The following is a 12,975-nucleotide window of genomic DNA, read 5'->3' as shown; positions in this document are numbered from 1 at the left end:
ACTCTACATTAGACTCACAAGAAAAGCTTTTTAAAAAGAAAAGCTTTTTAAAATTTTTCAGTCTCCCATTACATATAAGATAAAGACCATTATGGAAAGGAGATCAATAATTGTTGCACGAGAGCCCATCCCTCGACATTCTGATACAAGTGGTGTGGAAGGCGTGGGTCTTAGTAATAGAATTTTTAAAGCCACCCAGGCGATTCTGACTAGTTTCAGGGCAGCCAGCAGCGGGGTGCTCGTGACTTGAGGCCGCGGCACAGATAGCCCAACCATAGAGTTGCGAAGCCTCCGCGTTTCCTAGACGGTACGCAGGCGGGGTTGCTCTACCCGGCGCGCGCGAGTCGGCGAGGGAGAGACACGGGAATCTTTCGGTTTAGCGCCCTCAGTTGGGGATTAATGGAGTCGCCGACCAGATACCGGGGCGGGGCCGGAACGTCGCGAGGGGAGCCCAGCCCACATGGTCGCTGGCTGTGGACACCTAGGACTTCCTGGAGCAGGCGCCAAGCAGGTTTGGGGAGAAAGAAGCTACTGTAATGGGAGGAGTGGGTGCCGCGAGGAAGTCATAGCAACTCCGCCACGGAAGGTGTCAGGGCTCGGGAGATCCCTCACCCCACCCCACCCACCCACCCCATCCCATCCCATCCCATCCCATCCCATCCCATCCCATCCCATCCCATCCCATCCCATCCCATCCCATCCCATCCCGCTTTATGGGGAAGTCACAGGGCATTTACTCAGCGTCTTCCTGAAGACGCCAACTTTTGAATATGTTCTGCGCAGTCACTTCTTTAGCATTAAGGAAGAACCGAGTCTGGTGATGGATTTGCCTAGTTGATACTATTGTTTGGTTTGGTTTTCTTATAGGGGAAAACGAGATGATTAAGAGTTTAAGGAGTTCACATTGTGAAGTGGCATTTTAGATTCTGAGTTCCAAATGTTCAGAGTTCACAGTAGATAATGAAGAGGTTGAGGTCCCTTCTCCAACGTTGGAGCCATTATCAGGACGTTATTGGAGTGCCTTCCTACTTAAGAGGCACCGCGTTTTTAGGAACGTGAGTGGTGTGTGAGGGGCTTTCTTTGAAATGCACTTGCACAAAAAGCAAGGTTCACCGGTAGCCAGAAAAGCACAAGAAATAGAAATCACCTGTATCGCATCACTTGTGCACTCCCTGAGTAACAATATTGAATTTGTGTTAAAAAAAAAAAAAAAAAAAAGCTAAAATGAAGGCCACAGTTTGGGTATAGCCCTAGTAGGCCAACCACCCATAGCTAAGGAACCCAAACTTAAATTGTCCTAATTGTCCCCCAAATGCTTACTCTGTCCTTAAATGAAAGTTAAGCTTTCTTATGTTGGGTGACCTGGCATCTTCTCAGCCAATCAGCTACAAAGAAGTAAACTTGGCCCTGGCGGAGAGGCTTAGTGGTTAAAGCGTCAGGCCTCGCAGGGCAGGTTCAATCCCCAGGGATGGTCAGGGTGGTGCTCGAGAGGCAACCAATCTCTGAGAGAGACATAGATGTGTCTCCCCTCCTTACCTCCTCCCTCCCCCATACCTTCCACTCTCTTAAAAAAAAACACAAAACAAACAAACAAAAAAACCAGCCCTAACCGGTTTGGCTCAGTGGATAGAGCGTTGGCCTGCGGACTCAAGGGTCTCAGGTTCGATTCCAGTCAAGGGCATGTACCTTGGTTGCAGGCACATCCCATAGGGGATGTGCAGGAGGCAGCTGATTGATGTTTCTCTTTCATCGATGTTTCTAACTCTCTCTTCCTCTCTGTAAAAAAATCAATAAAATATATATTTTAAAAAATCAATGGAAAAATAGCCTCGGGTGAGGATTAACAACAAAATTAAACCTGTACATTACTAGTGCTCTAAAAGAAATGTCAGTTTCTAGTAACCAGTCACAATAGAAAACAAGGTACTTCTTCATTCATGTCTGGGGGAGAAAAATAATTTTCTCTCTACCCTTCTGAGTTAACTGAATAAAAGATTAAGAGAAAAACAAACAAGTTTATTAACATGTGTACCTCATGAATATATGGAGATACCCAGGGAGAAATTAGTAACTCCTGGATTGCCTTAGAATTCAGGCTTTTCCCATCTTAATAGGGAAAGGGGATGGAGAATGTAGGCCTTTTAGAGGAGAGTAAAAGGTTTTTAGAAAGATGAGTGGGCCCTTAGAAGAATATATGGGAGGTCTGGTAGTTTGTGTTAAAGTTTCCTAGTCCCCTCTCTTGTGATAAGAGTCAATCTTCCCTGGTTGATGAAACTCCCTGGGAGGTATTTGTGACAGTTGAGTTCCTTTTGGAGGATCTGTCTTTAGGAAGATAAAGGGAGTTCATAGAAAGCATCTCTTTGCATTTGCTGTTTTTCAAGTGCCTGCAGCTCAAAATAATCAACATTCAAAGGAGCATATTTTGGGGTGGTGTGTTCTGCTACCCCTCACATGCTTTATAAGCTGAGCAGTAACTGCTGAGAGCCCAGCTTCTTAACACCTTGAGTTTTGAAGTCTCCGTGTTTGTGGTTTGTTTCTTGCTCAATAAAATATCCATATCAAGTAAAGCTGAATTTCTTTTTGACAATGATTACTTCTTTGTGTATAATATGTAGCCTGATAACCGCCCTAAAATAATTTTTACACTCTGTGAGCTGATTCTGTATGATGTAGAAGTAAATGAAAACCACTCAAATGAGAACAAAGGCTCTTTATTCAGAGCATGCTTTAGCAAGGGAGTCAGCCACCATCACTTGTGTTTGGTAGAGACTCACAGTCAGGGACCGCAAAGCTTTATGGTGGAAAAAAAGGAAAAGCTGAAATATGCCCAGTTTGGAGGTTGTTGGCTTGAGAAGCCTGGAACAGGTTAAGTTAGTATAAGTGGGACATTCTATGTGATTGGGCAGCGGGGAGCATGTTTGGCTTTCTCTGTTGGTCCTTCTCAGTTGAAGAAGGGACATAAATATTAGGGATATGGTGGCAGATATTGACCAAGTCCTGATTTGGGGCCTGTTGCTGCATTGGTTGTGGTTTGAGTTCTGGGCTGGTTGCTGCAGGTTGCAGGTAAGAGTGCTATATTTTTAAATTCTTTATTGTTGAAAGTTTTACATATGTTTCCTTTTCCCCCCATTGACCTCTCCCTACCCACTCCCATTGGTCTGTGTCCATTGGTCATGCTCATATGCACAGCTACAAGTCCTTTGGCTGATCTCTTACCCCATCCCCCACCCTCCCCTGCCTTCCCTCTGAGGTTTGGCAGACCGTCTGTTTGATACTTCTGTGTCTCTGGATCTATTTTTGTTCATCAGTTTATGTTGTTTATTATATTCCACAAATGAATGAGATCATGTGATAGTTATCTTTCTCTGGCTTATTTCTCTTAGCATAATGCTCTCCAGGTCCATCCATGCTCTGCAAATGGTAAGATGTCCTTTTTTACAGCAGCATAGTATTCCATTGTATAGATGTACCACAGGTTTTAATCCACTCATCTGCTGACAGAGTGCTATTTTTATAATGAGGTACTGCAGAACATATTCTAGGGAGAAGGGGAGGGCTGGGCCACAGGTTCTTTTGACTATAGCTTTGAAAATGGATCTAGCTTCAGAAATTACTAAAAAAAAAACTATTCTAGTGGCTCCTTTCATTTTTATCACATATTCCAACATTAATAGTGACTTTGTGTTAGCTGAGGTTTATTGGCCCTGTTGGAATTTCAAGAGTTGCCTAGTGAGAGAGGTTCAAATGTGTACTGGCCTCACTCCTTACCTTTTTTTTTTTTCTCTTTCAGCTTAGCCTGGTGGCCAGGATCCTGCCCCATCTTAGAAACCAGGCCATGGCAGCTGTGCTCCTGACAGCCCCATGGAAGGTGAGCTGTGGTTGTTCTGCCATTTTTAAGGACTTTCTAAAGTCCATCTCATTAACATAAACTCAGGTGTGGTGGAAGAAAGTTATTATGAGTAACAAGACATGCCTTTTACCTTTATGGCTCTGGACCTATCTCAGAAACAGAGGACAAAGACCAAATATTAAAAGATGCTCATTTGTTGTTATGCCTTTAGGAAATTCCAGAGATTTTAGGAATTCTGTGCGAGAAACGGGGATGAAGACCAAATATACATTTTTTTTTTTTTTTTTTTTACTGTAAATCACAATATCACAAGGGGAAAGAGAAGAAAGATAAAGAAAAGGAAGACTCATCATCATCATTGGATTTAGTCCCAGGCAGAGACAGGAGAGAATGGAATCAATAGCAGAGATGGGGGATTACTACAGGGCAACCTCTTCCTCTGAGGGAGAAGAGGGATGAGTAAAAATGTAGGTAATGTCCAGGGGAGGTGGTGGGGAATACTAGAGGAGTTAAAGAGCATGTGCCCCATGGGCTAGAGACATAACTGGCAGTGCTTTCTGAAAGGGAAGGTGAGCTCCCTCTCCTCACAGCCCCCTCTAATTACATCCCATGGGTGTTGACCACTGGATCATTTCCATGTTGATTTCTCCATCTTCCTCCACTGTATCATTCACTTCCTGAAGCAGGGACCAGGGCTGCTATAGGGTTGTACAGTTGTGCACTTAGCAACTCGAGGGGGCCCCATCACACCACTTTTGTTATATAGAGTTGAGCAGTTCACAGCCTGAGTTGTAACTTTATATTTATTTCTGGCCAATAGCATGAAGGTTAACAACTTATTGGTGCTCAGAAAATGTTTCTTAAAGGAACAGGAGTGATAAATATGCAGTGTACCACTGGTGGGGAATATGAGAGCAAGAGTTTTTGAGAACCTTTAAGGGCTCAACTGTAAAACCAAATGTACGAGATAACTCATGGGAGATTAAACCATTTCATCCCCCAGCACCTAATAACCTTCATGTAGATATAGAAAATGGAGATAACTGAGTTGGTCAGGTTCAGAAGGCAATAAAAGGAGGGACATTTAGGATGGTGTTCAGAGAGAGCTTGAGGAAGTCAGTTTCAGTGGGGAGGAAAGAAAGGCCATGCAATTTGGGAGATTCTGATATCTGTATCCAGACGAGAGCTATGAGAAGCTTCTCAGGATGGAGTGGGTATTCTCTATTAGTGAGCACCTTTGTTCTGCACAAATACCCCCTGAACCCACACAGTCAATGTCTTATAAGAGAAAGGAGTATAGTGAGCAGACAACCAGGCCTCTGCTCCAAGTGCTCCAATAGCATATGAATGAGACACCTTCTGTTCTTGGCCCACATGAGGTGAATACACATTTGCAAATGGAAACTTATACTGCGTACATTGTGCTGAACACCTGATCCCACTGGATATACTCTGTACTCTTCCTGACTTTGGTCTGTGCCCTGGGAGGCTGACGTTTATATTTACCATCAGTGGGCTCCCTTGCCCTCTGGCTTCTGGTTGGTTTTTGGCAATGGAATGGTGGGAATCAGGGGACCAGAGGCTTGGAGGAAATTAATGTCAGATGCTTATTCCTACAGCTTTTTCCTTGCTGGGCTGCATTTCTCTAAGATGCTGGTTCCAGCCTTGTTTTCTCTCAACAACTTTCTAGATTCTAATAACTCCTTCCATGCTTTCCCCATCAGACTTAGTCAGTAATGGTTCCCCAGGAGAGCCAGTCCCTACCATGCTTCAGCAGGCCGTTGGAAGCCTGTCCATTCTTTTGTGACTAGTCTGTACACTAAGCTATCCTCAATGACCTCATTTGATTGTGCTGTCTCTTCCCTGTGCAAGCCCTGGCAGAAAAATCATTTGCAAAGGGTTGAGTGTATAGAGCAGGATTTGGGCAAGTTGACCTGGACGTGATAGTAAAGTTTTATTGGAACACAGTGATGCCCATTTGCTTTCCATGGCTTTCTTTTGTGCTACAGTAGCAGAGCTGAATAATTGTAGCAGTGACCAAAGGGCCTGAGAAGCGTAAAATATTTATCTGACCCTCTAAAGAAAAAGCTTCTGGCCCTCGCTTAGAAAAAAGAAGATGTCTGGCTTGAGTGTGGGAAGACTGAAGTTGATCCCTGAATTTACTTACTAATTGAATGAACTTGAACAACTCACTTTATCTAATCAAACCAGACCTATAGAATAATAGCTGCTCACAAAGTTATTATCAGAATTGAAGCTATAATTAGTCACTGTGTTTTTAGGAGTTGCTGTCCTTTGAGGATGTGGCTATGTACTTCACCAGAGAAGAGTGGAACAAACTTGATTGGGCTCAAAAGAACCTCTACAGAGATGTGATGCTGGAGAATTACAGAAACATGATTTTGTTGGGTAATGACTTGGCTTACAGATTTGCCTTTGAGTGTCTACACAAATTCTAAAATCAGAAAAAGCACTGAAAACCAGAAATGTTTTCATAACACATTTGTCTTTCTTTTTTTTTTAAATTAATTTCTTTATTGATTAAGGTATCACATATTTGTCCTCATCCCCCCATTCCCATCCCAAACTCCTCCCCACGCATGCCCCCACCCCCCTGTTGTCCGTGACCACTGGTTAGGCTTATATGCATGCATACAAGTCCTTTGGTTGATCTCTCCCCCTTACTCCCACCCTCCCCTACCTTCCCTCTGAGGTTTGACAGTCTCATTGATGCTTCCTTGTCTCCGGGTCTGTTTTTGTTCATCAGTTTATGTTGTCCATTATTTCCCCTAGATGAGTGAGATCGTGTGATACTAGAAATACACTTATGAGAACCAAAAATGAGACAAGCAGTAATGGTTATGCTGGGAGGCAAATGAATCAGGCTGTAGTGAGTTTCTTTCTGGGCCAACAGTTCTTTTGAGTCCCAATTTCAATTTCAAACAGTTCCTTATGTGTACATGTCAGCGATGATATTTCAGTTCTGGATGGTGGACAAATGGTGGTAATGCAGGTCCAACCCTCTCTGGTTTGGTCCTGGGCAACCTGCTGCGACGCACAGCTGCTGACTGCTAGTATGGCGAGGCGTTGTCAGCGTCTTCCATCTCTGGACTGTTTCTCTTCTGTCTTCATGGCTGGAGCAGTCCTGCCAATTCCTCTCTGTTGCAGGAATCCACATGGTCTTGGAGGTGTTTTCTGAAAATATACAAACATATTCTCGACCAAAAGTTAATAAAGGAATCTTTCCTATAAATTTGACTTGGGATCCTTTTTCATTTTTTGCCCAAACAATTTTCCTTTGGCTTGTTTAGACACCATGTGTGTTTTTCATGGGTGTCTTGCTGTTAGCATTACAAATGAAAGTTAATTTTCTAAAGTAAAAATTTTCTAGATGCAATTTACTTACAGGATATTTTTCCTTACATGATATTCTTCTACTATCCCCCCTTTTTGATTTAAATATTAGGAGGCTTTTGGAAATTTTATAATGTAGTCTTGATAGCTTTTAAATTTTAATTTTTTTGCACTAAAATATGACTGCTTTAGGTTCATTACATGTTATGCAATTATACCATGAGATGAACTACTAATAAAAATTTTAGTTAACACTTTAGGAACAGCTTTTTGTCCAATACCATCAATTTTTCTAGAATATTCACTTATTTCACTTAGCCAATTTAAATTAGTCTGAGAACTTGACTACTATTTTACTGTCAAATTTAATACTCTAACAACAATCTTATTTTACCCTGTAAATATTAGTGGAAAGGATTATTTGTCTTCTTGAGTAGGTCCTGAGCATTCCTGGTGCTAGGTTGGATTTAGATATCAAAAACCCACTTCCCCATACCATGGGCACAAGACAACTCAAACAAGTCTTGTTGCAGTGAGAGGGCAGCTGCTGTCAGCCAAGTCTCTGTCTGTTACCTGGGTCCCGATTTGTGCTGGGCATGGGAAGCGAAGCAGTCATGGGGGCAGGAGACCTCCCTCAGAAGGGGTGAGGGTTCAGGCCCCTGCAAAGTTGAGGGGGTGAGGGTCTGTGCCCCACCTCTGTTGACTCCCCAAGTTCTCTCCTGATGGCCCCTCTGCGACCGTGCCTGTCTTAGGTTGTTCCTTCCCTGAGGAATCTTACCCGTCTCTGGCTAACCAGCCATCCTCTGGGGCCAAGCAGGGTGATGTGAGGTTCAGTTCTGTCTCCTTGGTAGCCTATGCCCCTGTGGCCTCCACGCCCAGCACCTGCCTTGGGATCCCCTTGCCTGCTGGCGGGGCCCCAGCACTAATCACATATCTTGGGGAACCCAGGTTTCTTCTCCAGGTAGGGCCCAGCTCACCCCACTGGGCGAGAAACAGATCCATGGTACCAGCCACCACGAGGCTTCAACCTCTGCATGAACAGAAAGCACAGGCAATAGCTGTGGGCAATTGGATTGTGAGAAGAGGGTCCCTCTTGGCCAAAAGGGCAAGAGGGACCAATATAGAATGCTCAAGTGCCTTCTCAGGGCGCCCTCTACACAGTGGAAGGGATTAAATCCTTTCATGTCTTTTTTAAATTGCTGCCAGACATTCAAAGAATTAGTTTGTAAGTTTGTTTGGGATAATTGTACATTATGTTGTTGTAATTCTGAAATATCAAGAGATGTGTTACCTTTGTCTCCAAGCACCAAAAAGATGTTTTTTTTTGATTCCCAAGTGTGCAAGGTACTATTATAAGTAATGGGGGTAGTACAAATCTGGGAAAAATTATAATTACATTGTAGAATAATATCATGTAAGGATGTTCTTTGCTCTAGGCCATGGCAATTCCATTTCAAACTGGTTGTCAATTTCTTTTTGTATAGATGAGGTCTTAGTTACATTTTCTGCACCTCTCCCAGGAGCAAGTAGTGATAGTCCCTTCCTTTGGTGTCCACGCAAGCCAGAAACCTCTCTTTAATTTTACACACAAAGGAGCAGTGGTTTGATTTTGTGTCATACAAAAGGGAAGCTGGGTGGCAACCCCTGTGTAATTATACTTCCTTGCCCCACCCATGGTCCTCCTGGATGAACAAAGTGTTTGGAATTATTGGTGACTACATTAGGCAGGGGATCAGCCCACGTAAGGGCTCTTACCCATGAAGGATCAGGAACATAAGTCCAAAATACTTCCCCATTTTCCCCAGGTAATGTTACTGTATAGCTGATGACTGCTAGCAGGGCAAGAAAGATGTTCTCAGGCGTTCTTGGGGTTCTGGTTACCTCACAATTTCTTTTCTATTTTATTATTTTTATTTTTTTATTATTTTTTTACATATGTGTCCTTATTCCCCCATTACCTCCCACCCTCCACTCAGCCCCCGCCCCCCCCTGTTGTCTGCATACATTGATTAGGTTCATATGCATGCACACAAGTCCCTTGGTTGATCTCTCCCCCTTACTCCCACCGACCCCCTCCTTCCCTGAGGTTTGAGGTTCTGATCGACATTTCTCAGTCTCTGGATCTGTTCTTGTTCATCAGTCTATGCCGTTCATTATATTCCACAAATGAGTGAGATCATGTGATATTTATCTTTCTCTGCCTGGCTTATTTCACTTAACATAATGCTCTCCATCTCCATTCATGTTATTGCAAATGGTAGGAACTCCTTTTTTACTGCAGCATAGTATTCCATTGTGTAGATGTACCATAGTTTTTTAATCCACTCATCTGTTGATGGGCATTTAGGCTGTTTCCAAATCTTAGCTATGGTGAATTGTGCTGCTATGAACATAGAGGTACATATATCCTTTCTGATTCGTGTTTCTGGTTTCTTGGAATATATTCCTAGAAGTGGGATCACTGGGTCAAATGGGAGTTCCATTTTTAGTTTTTTGAGGAAACTCCATACTGTTCTCCACAGTGGCTGCACCAGTCTGCATTCCCACCAGCAGTGCAAAAGAGTTCCTTTTTCTCCGCATCCTTGCCAACACTTGTCATTTGTTGATTTGTTGATGATAGCCATTCTGACAGGTGTAAGATGGTACCGCATTGTTGTTTTGATTTGCATCTCTCTGATGATTAGTGACTTTGAGCAGGTTTTCATATGTCTCCTGGCCTTCCTTCTGTCTTCTTTAGAAAAGTGTCTATTTAGATCAGTTGCCCATTTTTTGATTGGGTTGTTTATCTTCTTTTTGTTAAGTTGTATGAGTTCTCTGTAAATGTTGGAGATTAAACCCTTATCGTTGATATCATTGGCAAATATGTTCTCCCATGCAGTGGGCTTTCTTGTTGTTTTATTGATGGTTTCCTTTGCTGTGCAAAAGCTTTTTATTTTGATGTAGTCCCATTTGTTTATTTTCTCTTTAGTTTCCATTGACCTAGGAGCGAATCAGTGAAGAAGTTCCTTCAGCATATGTCTGAGATTTTTCTGCCTGTGGATTCCTCTAGTATTTTTATGGTTTCCGTCTTATGTTTAAGTCCTTTATCCATTTTGAGTTTATTTTTGTGTATGGTGAAAGTTGGTGATCTAGTTTCATTTTTTTTGCATGTATCTGTCCAATTTTCCCAACACCATTTATTGAAGAGACTGTCTTGACTCCATTGTATGTTCATGCCTCCTTTGTCAAATATTAATTGGGCATAATGGTTTGGGTCGATTTCTGGGTTCTCTATTCTATTCCATTGGTCTATATGTCTGTTCTTGTGCCATTACCAGGCAGTTTTGAGAACAGTGGCTTTGTAATACAGCTTGATATTTGGTATTGAGATCCCCCCTACTTTGTTCTTCTTTCTCAGGATTGCTGTGGCTATTCGGGGTCTTTTTTTATTCCAGATGAATTTTTTGAAGGTTCATTCTAGGTCTGTGAAATATGCCGTTGGTATTTTAATGGGAAGTGCATTGAATTTATAGATTGCTTTGGGTAGTATGGACATTTTGATGATGTTTATTCTACCAGTCCATGAACATGGTATGTTCTTCCATCTGTTTATGTCTTCCTCTATCTCTTTTTTCAATGTTGTGTAGTTTTCCACATATAGGTCTTTTACCTCCTTAGTTAAGTTTATTCCTAGGTATCTTAATTTTTTTGGTGCGATGGTAAATGGGATTGCTTTTTTAGTCTCTCTTTCTGTAAGTTCATTATTGGTGTGTAGAAATGCCATAGATTTCTTAGTGTTAATTTTGTATCCTGCTACATTGCCAAATTCATTTATTAAGTCTAATAATTTTTTTAAAAAATATATTTTATTGATATTTTACAGAGAGGAAGGGAGAAGGATAGAGAGTTAGAAACATCGATGAGAGAGAAACATCGATCAGCTGCCTCCTGCACACCTCCCACTGGGGATGTGCCCGCAACCAAGGTACGTGCCCTTGACCGGAATCGAACCTGGGACCCCCCAGTCCGCAGGCCGACGCTCTATCCACTGAGCCAAACCGGTTTCGGCAAGTCTAATAATTTTTTGATGGAGTCTTTAGGGTTTTCTATGTACAGTATCATGTCATCTGCGAATAAGGACAGTTTTACTTCTTCTTCTCCAATTTGGATGCCTTTTATTTCTTCTTCTTGTCTGATCACAATGGCTAGTACTTCCAGCACTATGTTGAAGAGGAGTGGTGAGAGTGGGCATGCCTGTCTTGTTCCTGTTCTTAGGGGAAATGGTTTCAGTTTTTGCCCATTGAGTATGATGTTGGCTATGGGTTTGTCATATATGGCTTTTATTATGTTGAGGTATGATCCTCTATTCCCACCTTGCTGAGAGTTTTTAACAAGAAAGGGTGTTGGATTTTGTCAAATGCTTTTTCTGCATCAATTGATATGACTATATGATTTTTATCTCTCAATTTGTTTATGTAATGTATCACGTGTATTGATTTGTGAATATTGTACCATCCTTGCATCCCCAGGATAAATCCTACTTGGTCATGGTGTATGATCTTTCTGATGTACTGCTGGATTCGATTTGCTAGAATTTTGTTGAGGATTTTGGCATCTATGTTCATGAGGGATATTGGCCTATAATTCTCTTTCATTGTGTTGTCTTTATCTGGTTTTGGTATTAGGGTGATGCTGGCTTCATAGAAGGAGCTTGGAAGTGTTCCTTCCTCTTGAATTTTTTGGAATAGTCTGAGGAGGATAGGTTTTAGTTCTTTCTTGAATGTTTGGTAAAACTCCCCTGTGAAGCCATCTGGCCCCAGGCTTTTGTTTGCTGGAAGCTTTTTGATGACTACCTATTGAGATTTTTAGAATCTTCCTGAGTAAGTTTTGGAAGGTTGTATTTTTCTAGGAATGTGTCCATTTCCTCCAGGTTGTCTAGTTTGTTAGAATAGAGTTGTTCATAGTATTTTTTAACAATCCTTTTTATTTCGGCAGGATCTGTTGTTATTTCACCTCTTTCATTTCTAATTTTGTTTATTTGGGTCCTCTCTCTTTGCTTCTTGGTGAGCCTGGCTAGAGGTTCATCAATCTTGTTTATCCTTGCGAAGAACCAGCTCTTGGTTTCATTGATCTTTTGTATTGTTTTTTTGGTCTTTATGTCATTCATTTCTGCTCTGATCTTTATTATTTCCTTCCTTCTGCTCACTGTGGGCTTTTCTTGTTGCTCTCTTTCTAATTCTTTAAGTTGTTGAGTTAGATGATTTATTACCATTTTTTCTTTTTTTTTTTTTTTTTTTTTTTTTTTTTTTTTTTTTTTTTTTTTTTTTTTTTTAGGTAGGCCTGTAGAGCTATAAACTTCGCTCTCAGGACTGCTTTCATTGTGTCCCATAGGATTTGCAATGTTGTGTTTTTATTGTCATTAGTCTCCAGGATGTTTTTAATTTCTTCTTTGATCTCATTGATAACCCAATCATTGTTCAGTAGCATGCTATTCAGCTTCCAAGTGTTTGAATTTTTTGGAATGTTTTTATTGTAGTTTATTTCTAATATTATACCATTGTGGTCTGAGAAGATGCTTGATATGATTTCTATCTTCTTGAATTTGGGGAGACTTTGCTTATGACCCAATATGTGGTCTATTTTTGAAAATGTCCCATGTGCACTTGAGAAGAATGTATATTCCGCGGCTTTGGGGTGAAATGCTCTGAAGATGTCAATTAGGTCCATCTGATCTAGTGTGTCATTTATAATTGCTGTTTCTTTGCTGATTTTTTTGTCTAGAGGATTTATCC

General features: G+C 41.6%; 1 protein-coding gene across 4 annotated transcripts in view; it reads left to right on the top strand.

Moving 5' to 3' along the window:
* The first annotated feature begins 332 nt into the window (after positions 1-332).
* Positions 333-12,975, top strand: part of ZNF789 (zinc finger protein 789) — a 29,778-nt gene continuing 17,135 nt past the window's right edge. For 2 of the 4 annotated variants that reach the window (XM_080679260.1, XM_080679259.1), the window contains exons 1-3: positions 369-511; positions 3,791-3,868; positions 6,133-6,259. In XM_080679260.1, coding sequence (XP_080535386.1) covers positions 461-511; positions 3,791-3,868; positions 6,133-6,259 — 256 coding nt within the window. In that variant the 5' untranslated portion in view covers positions 369-460. Of the gene's footprint in view, positions 512-3,790; positions 3,869-6,132; positions 6,260-12,975 lie in introns of all 4 variants that reach the window. The other 2 variants (XM_080679261.1, XM_080679258.1) reach the window with 2 other exon arrangements.

The sequence above is a fragment of the Plecotus auritus genome (genome assembly GCF_963455305.1).
Source record: "Plecotus auritus genome assembly, chromosome: 7".
NCBI lineage: Eukaryota > Metazoa > Chordata > Mammalia > Chiroptera > Vespertilionidae > Plecotus > Plecotus auritus.
The sequence above is the reverse complement of the archived record's forward strand: the minus strand, read 5'-3'. Positions and strand labels throughout refer to the sequence as shown.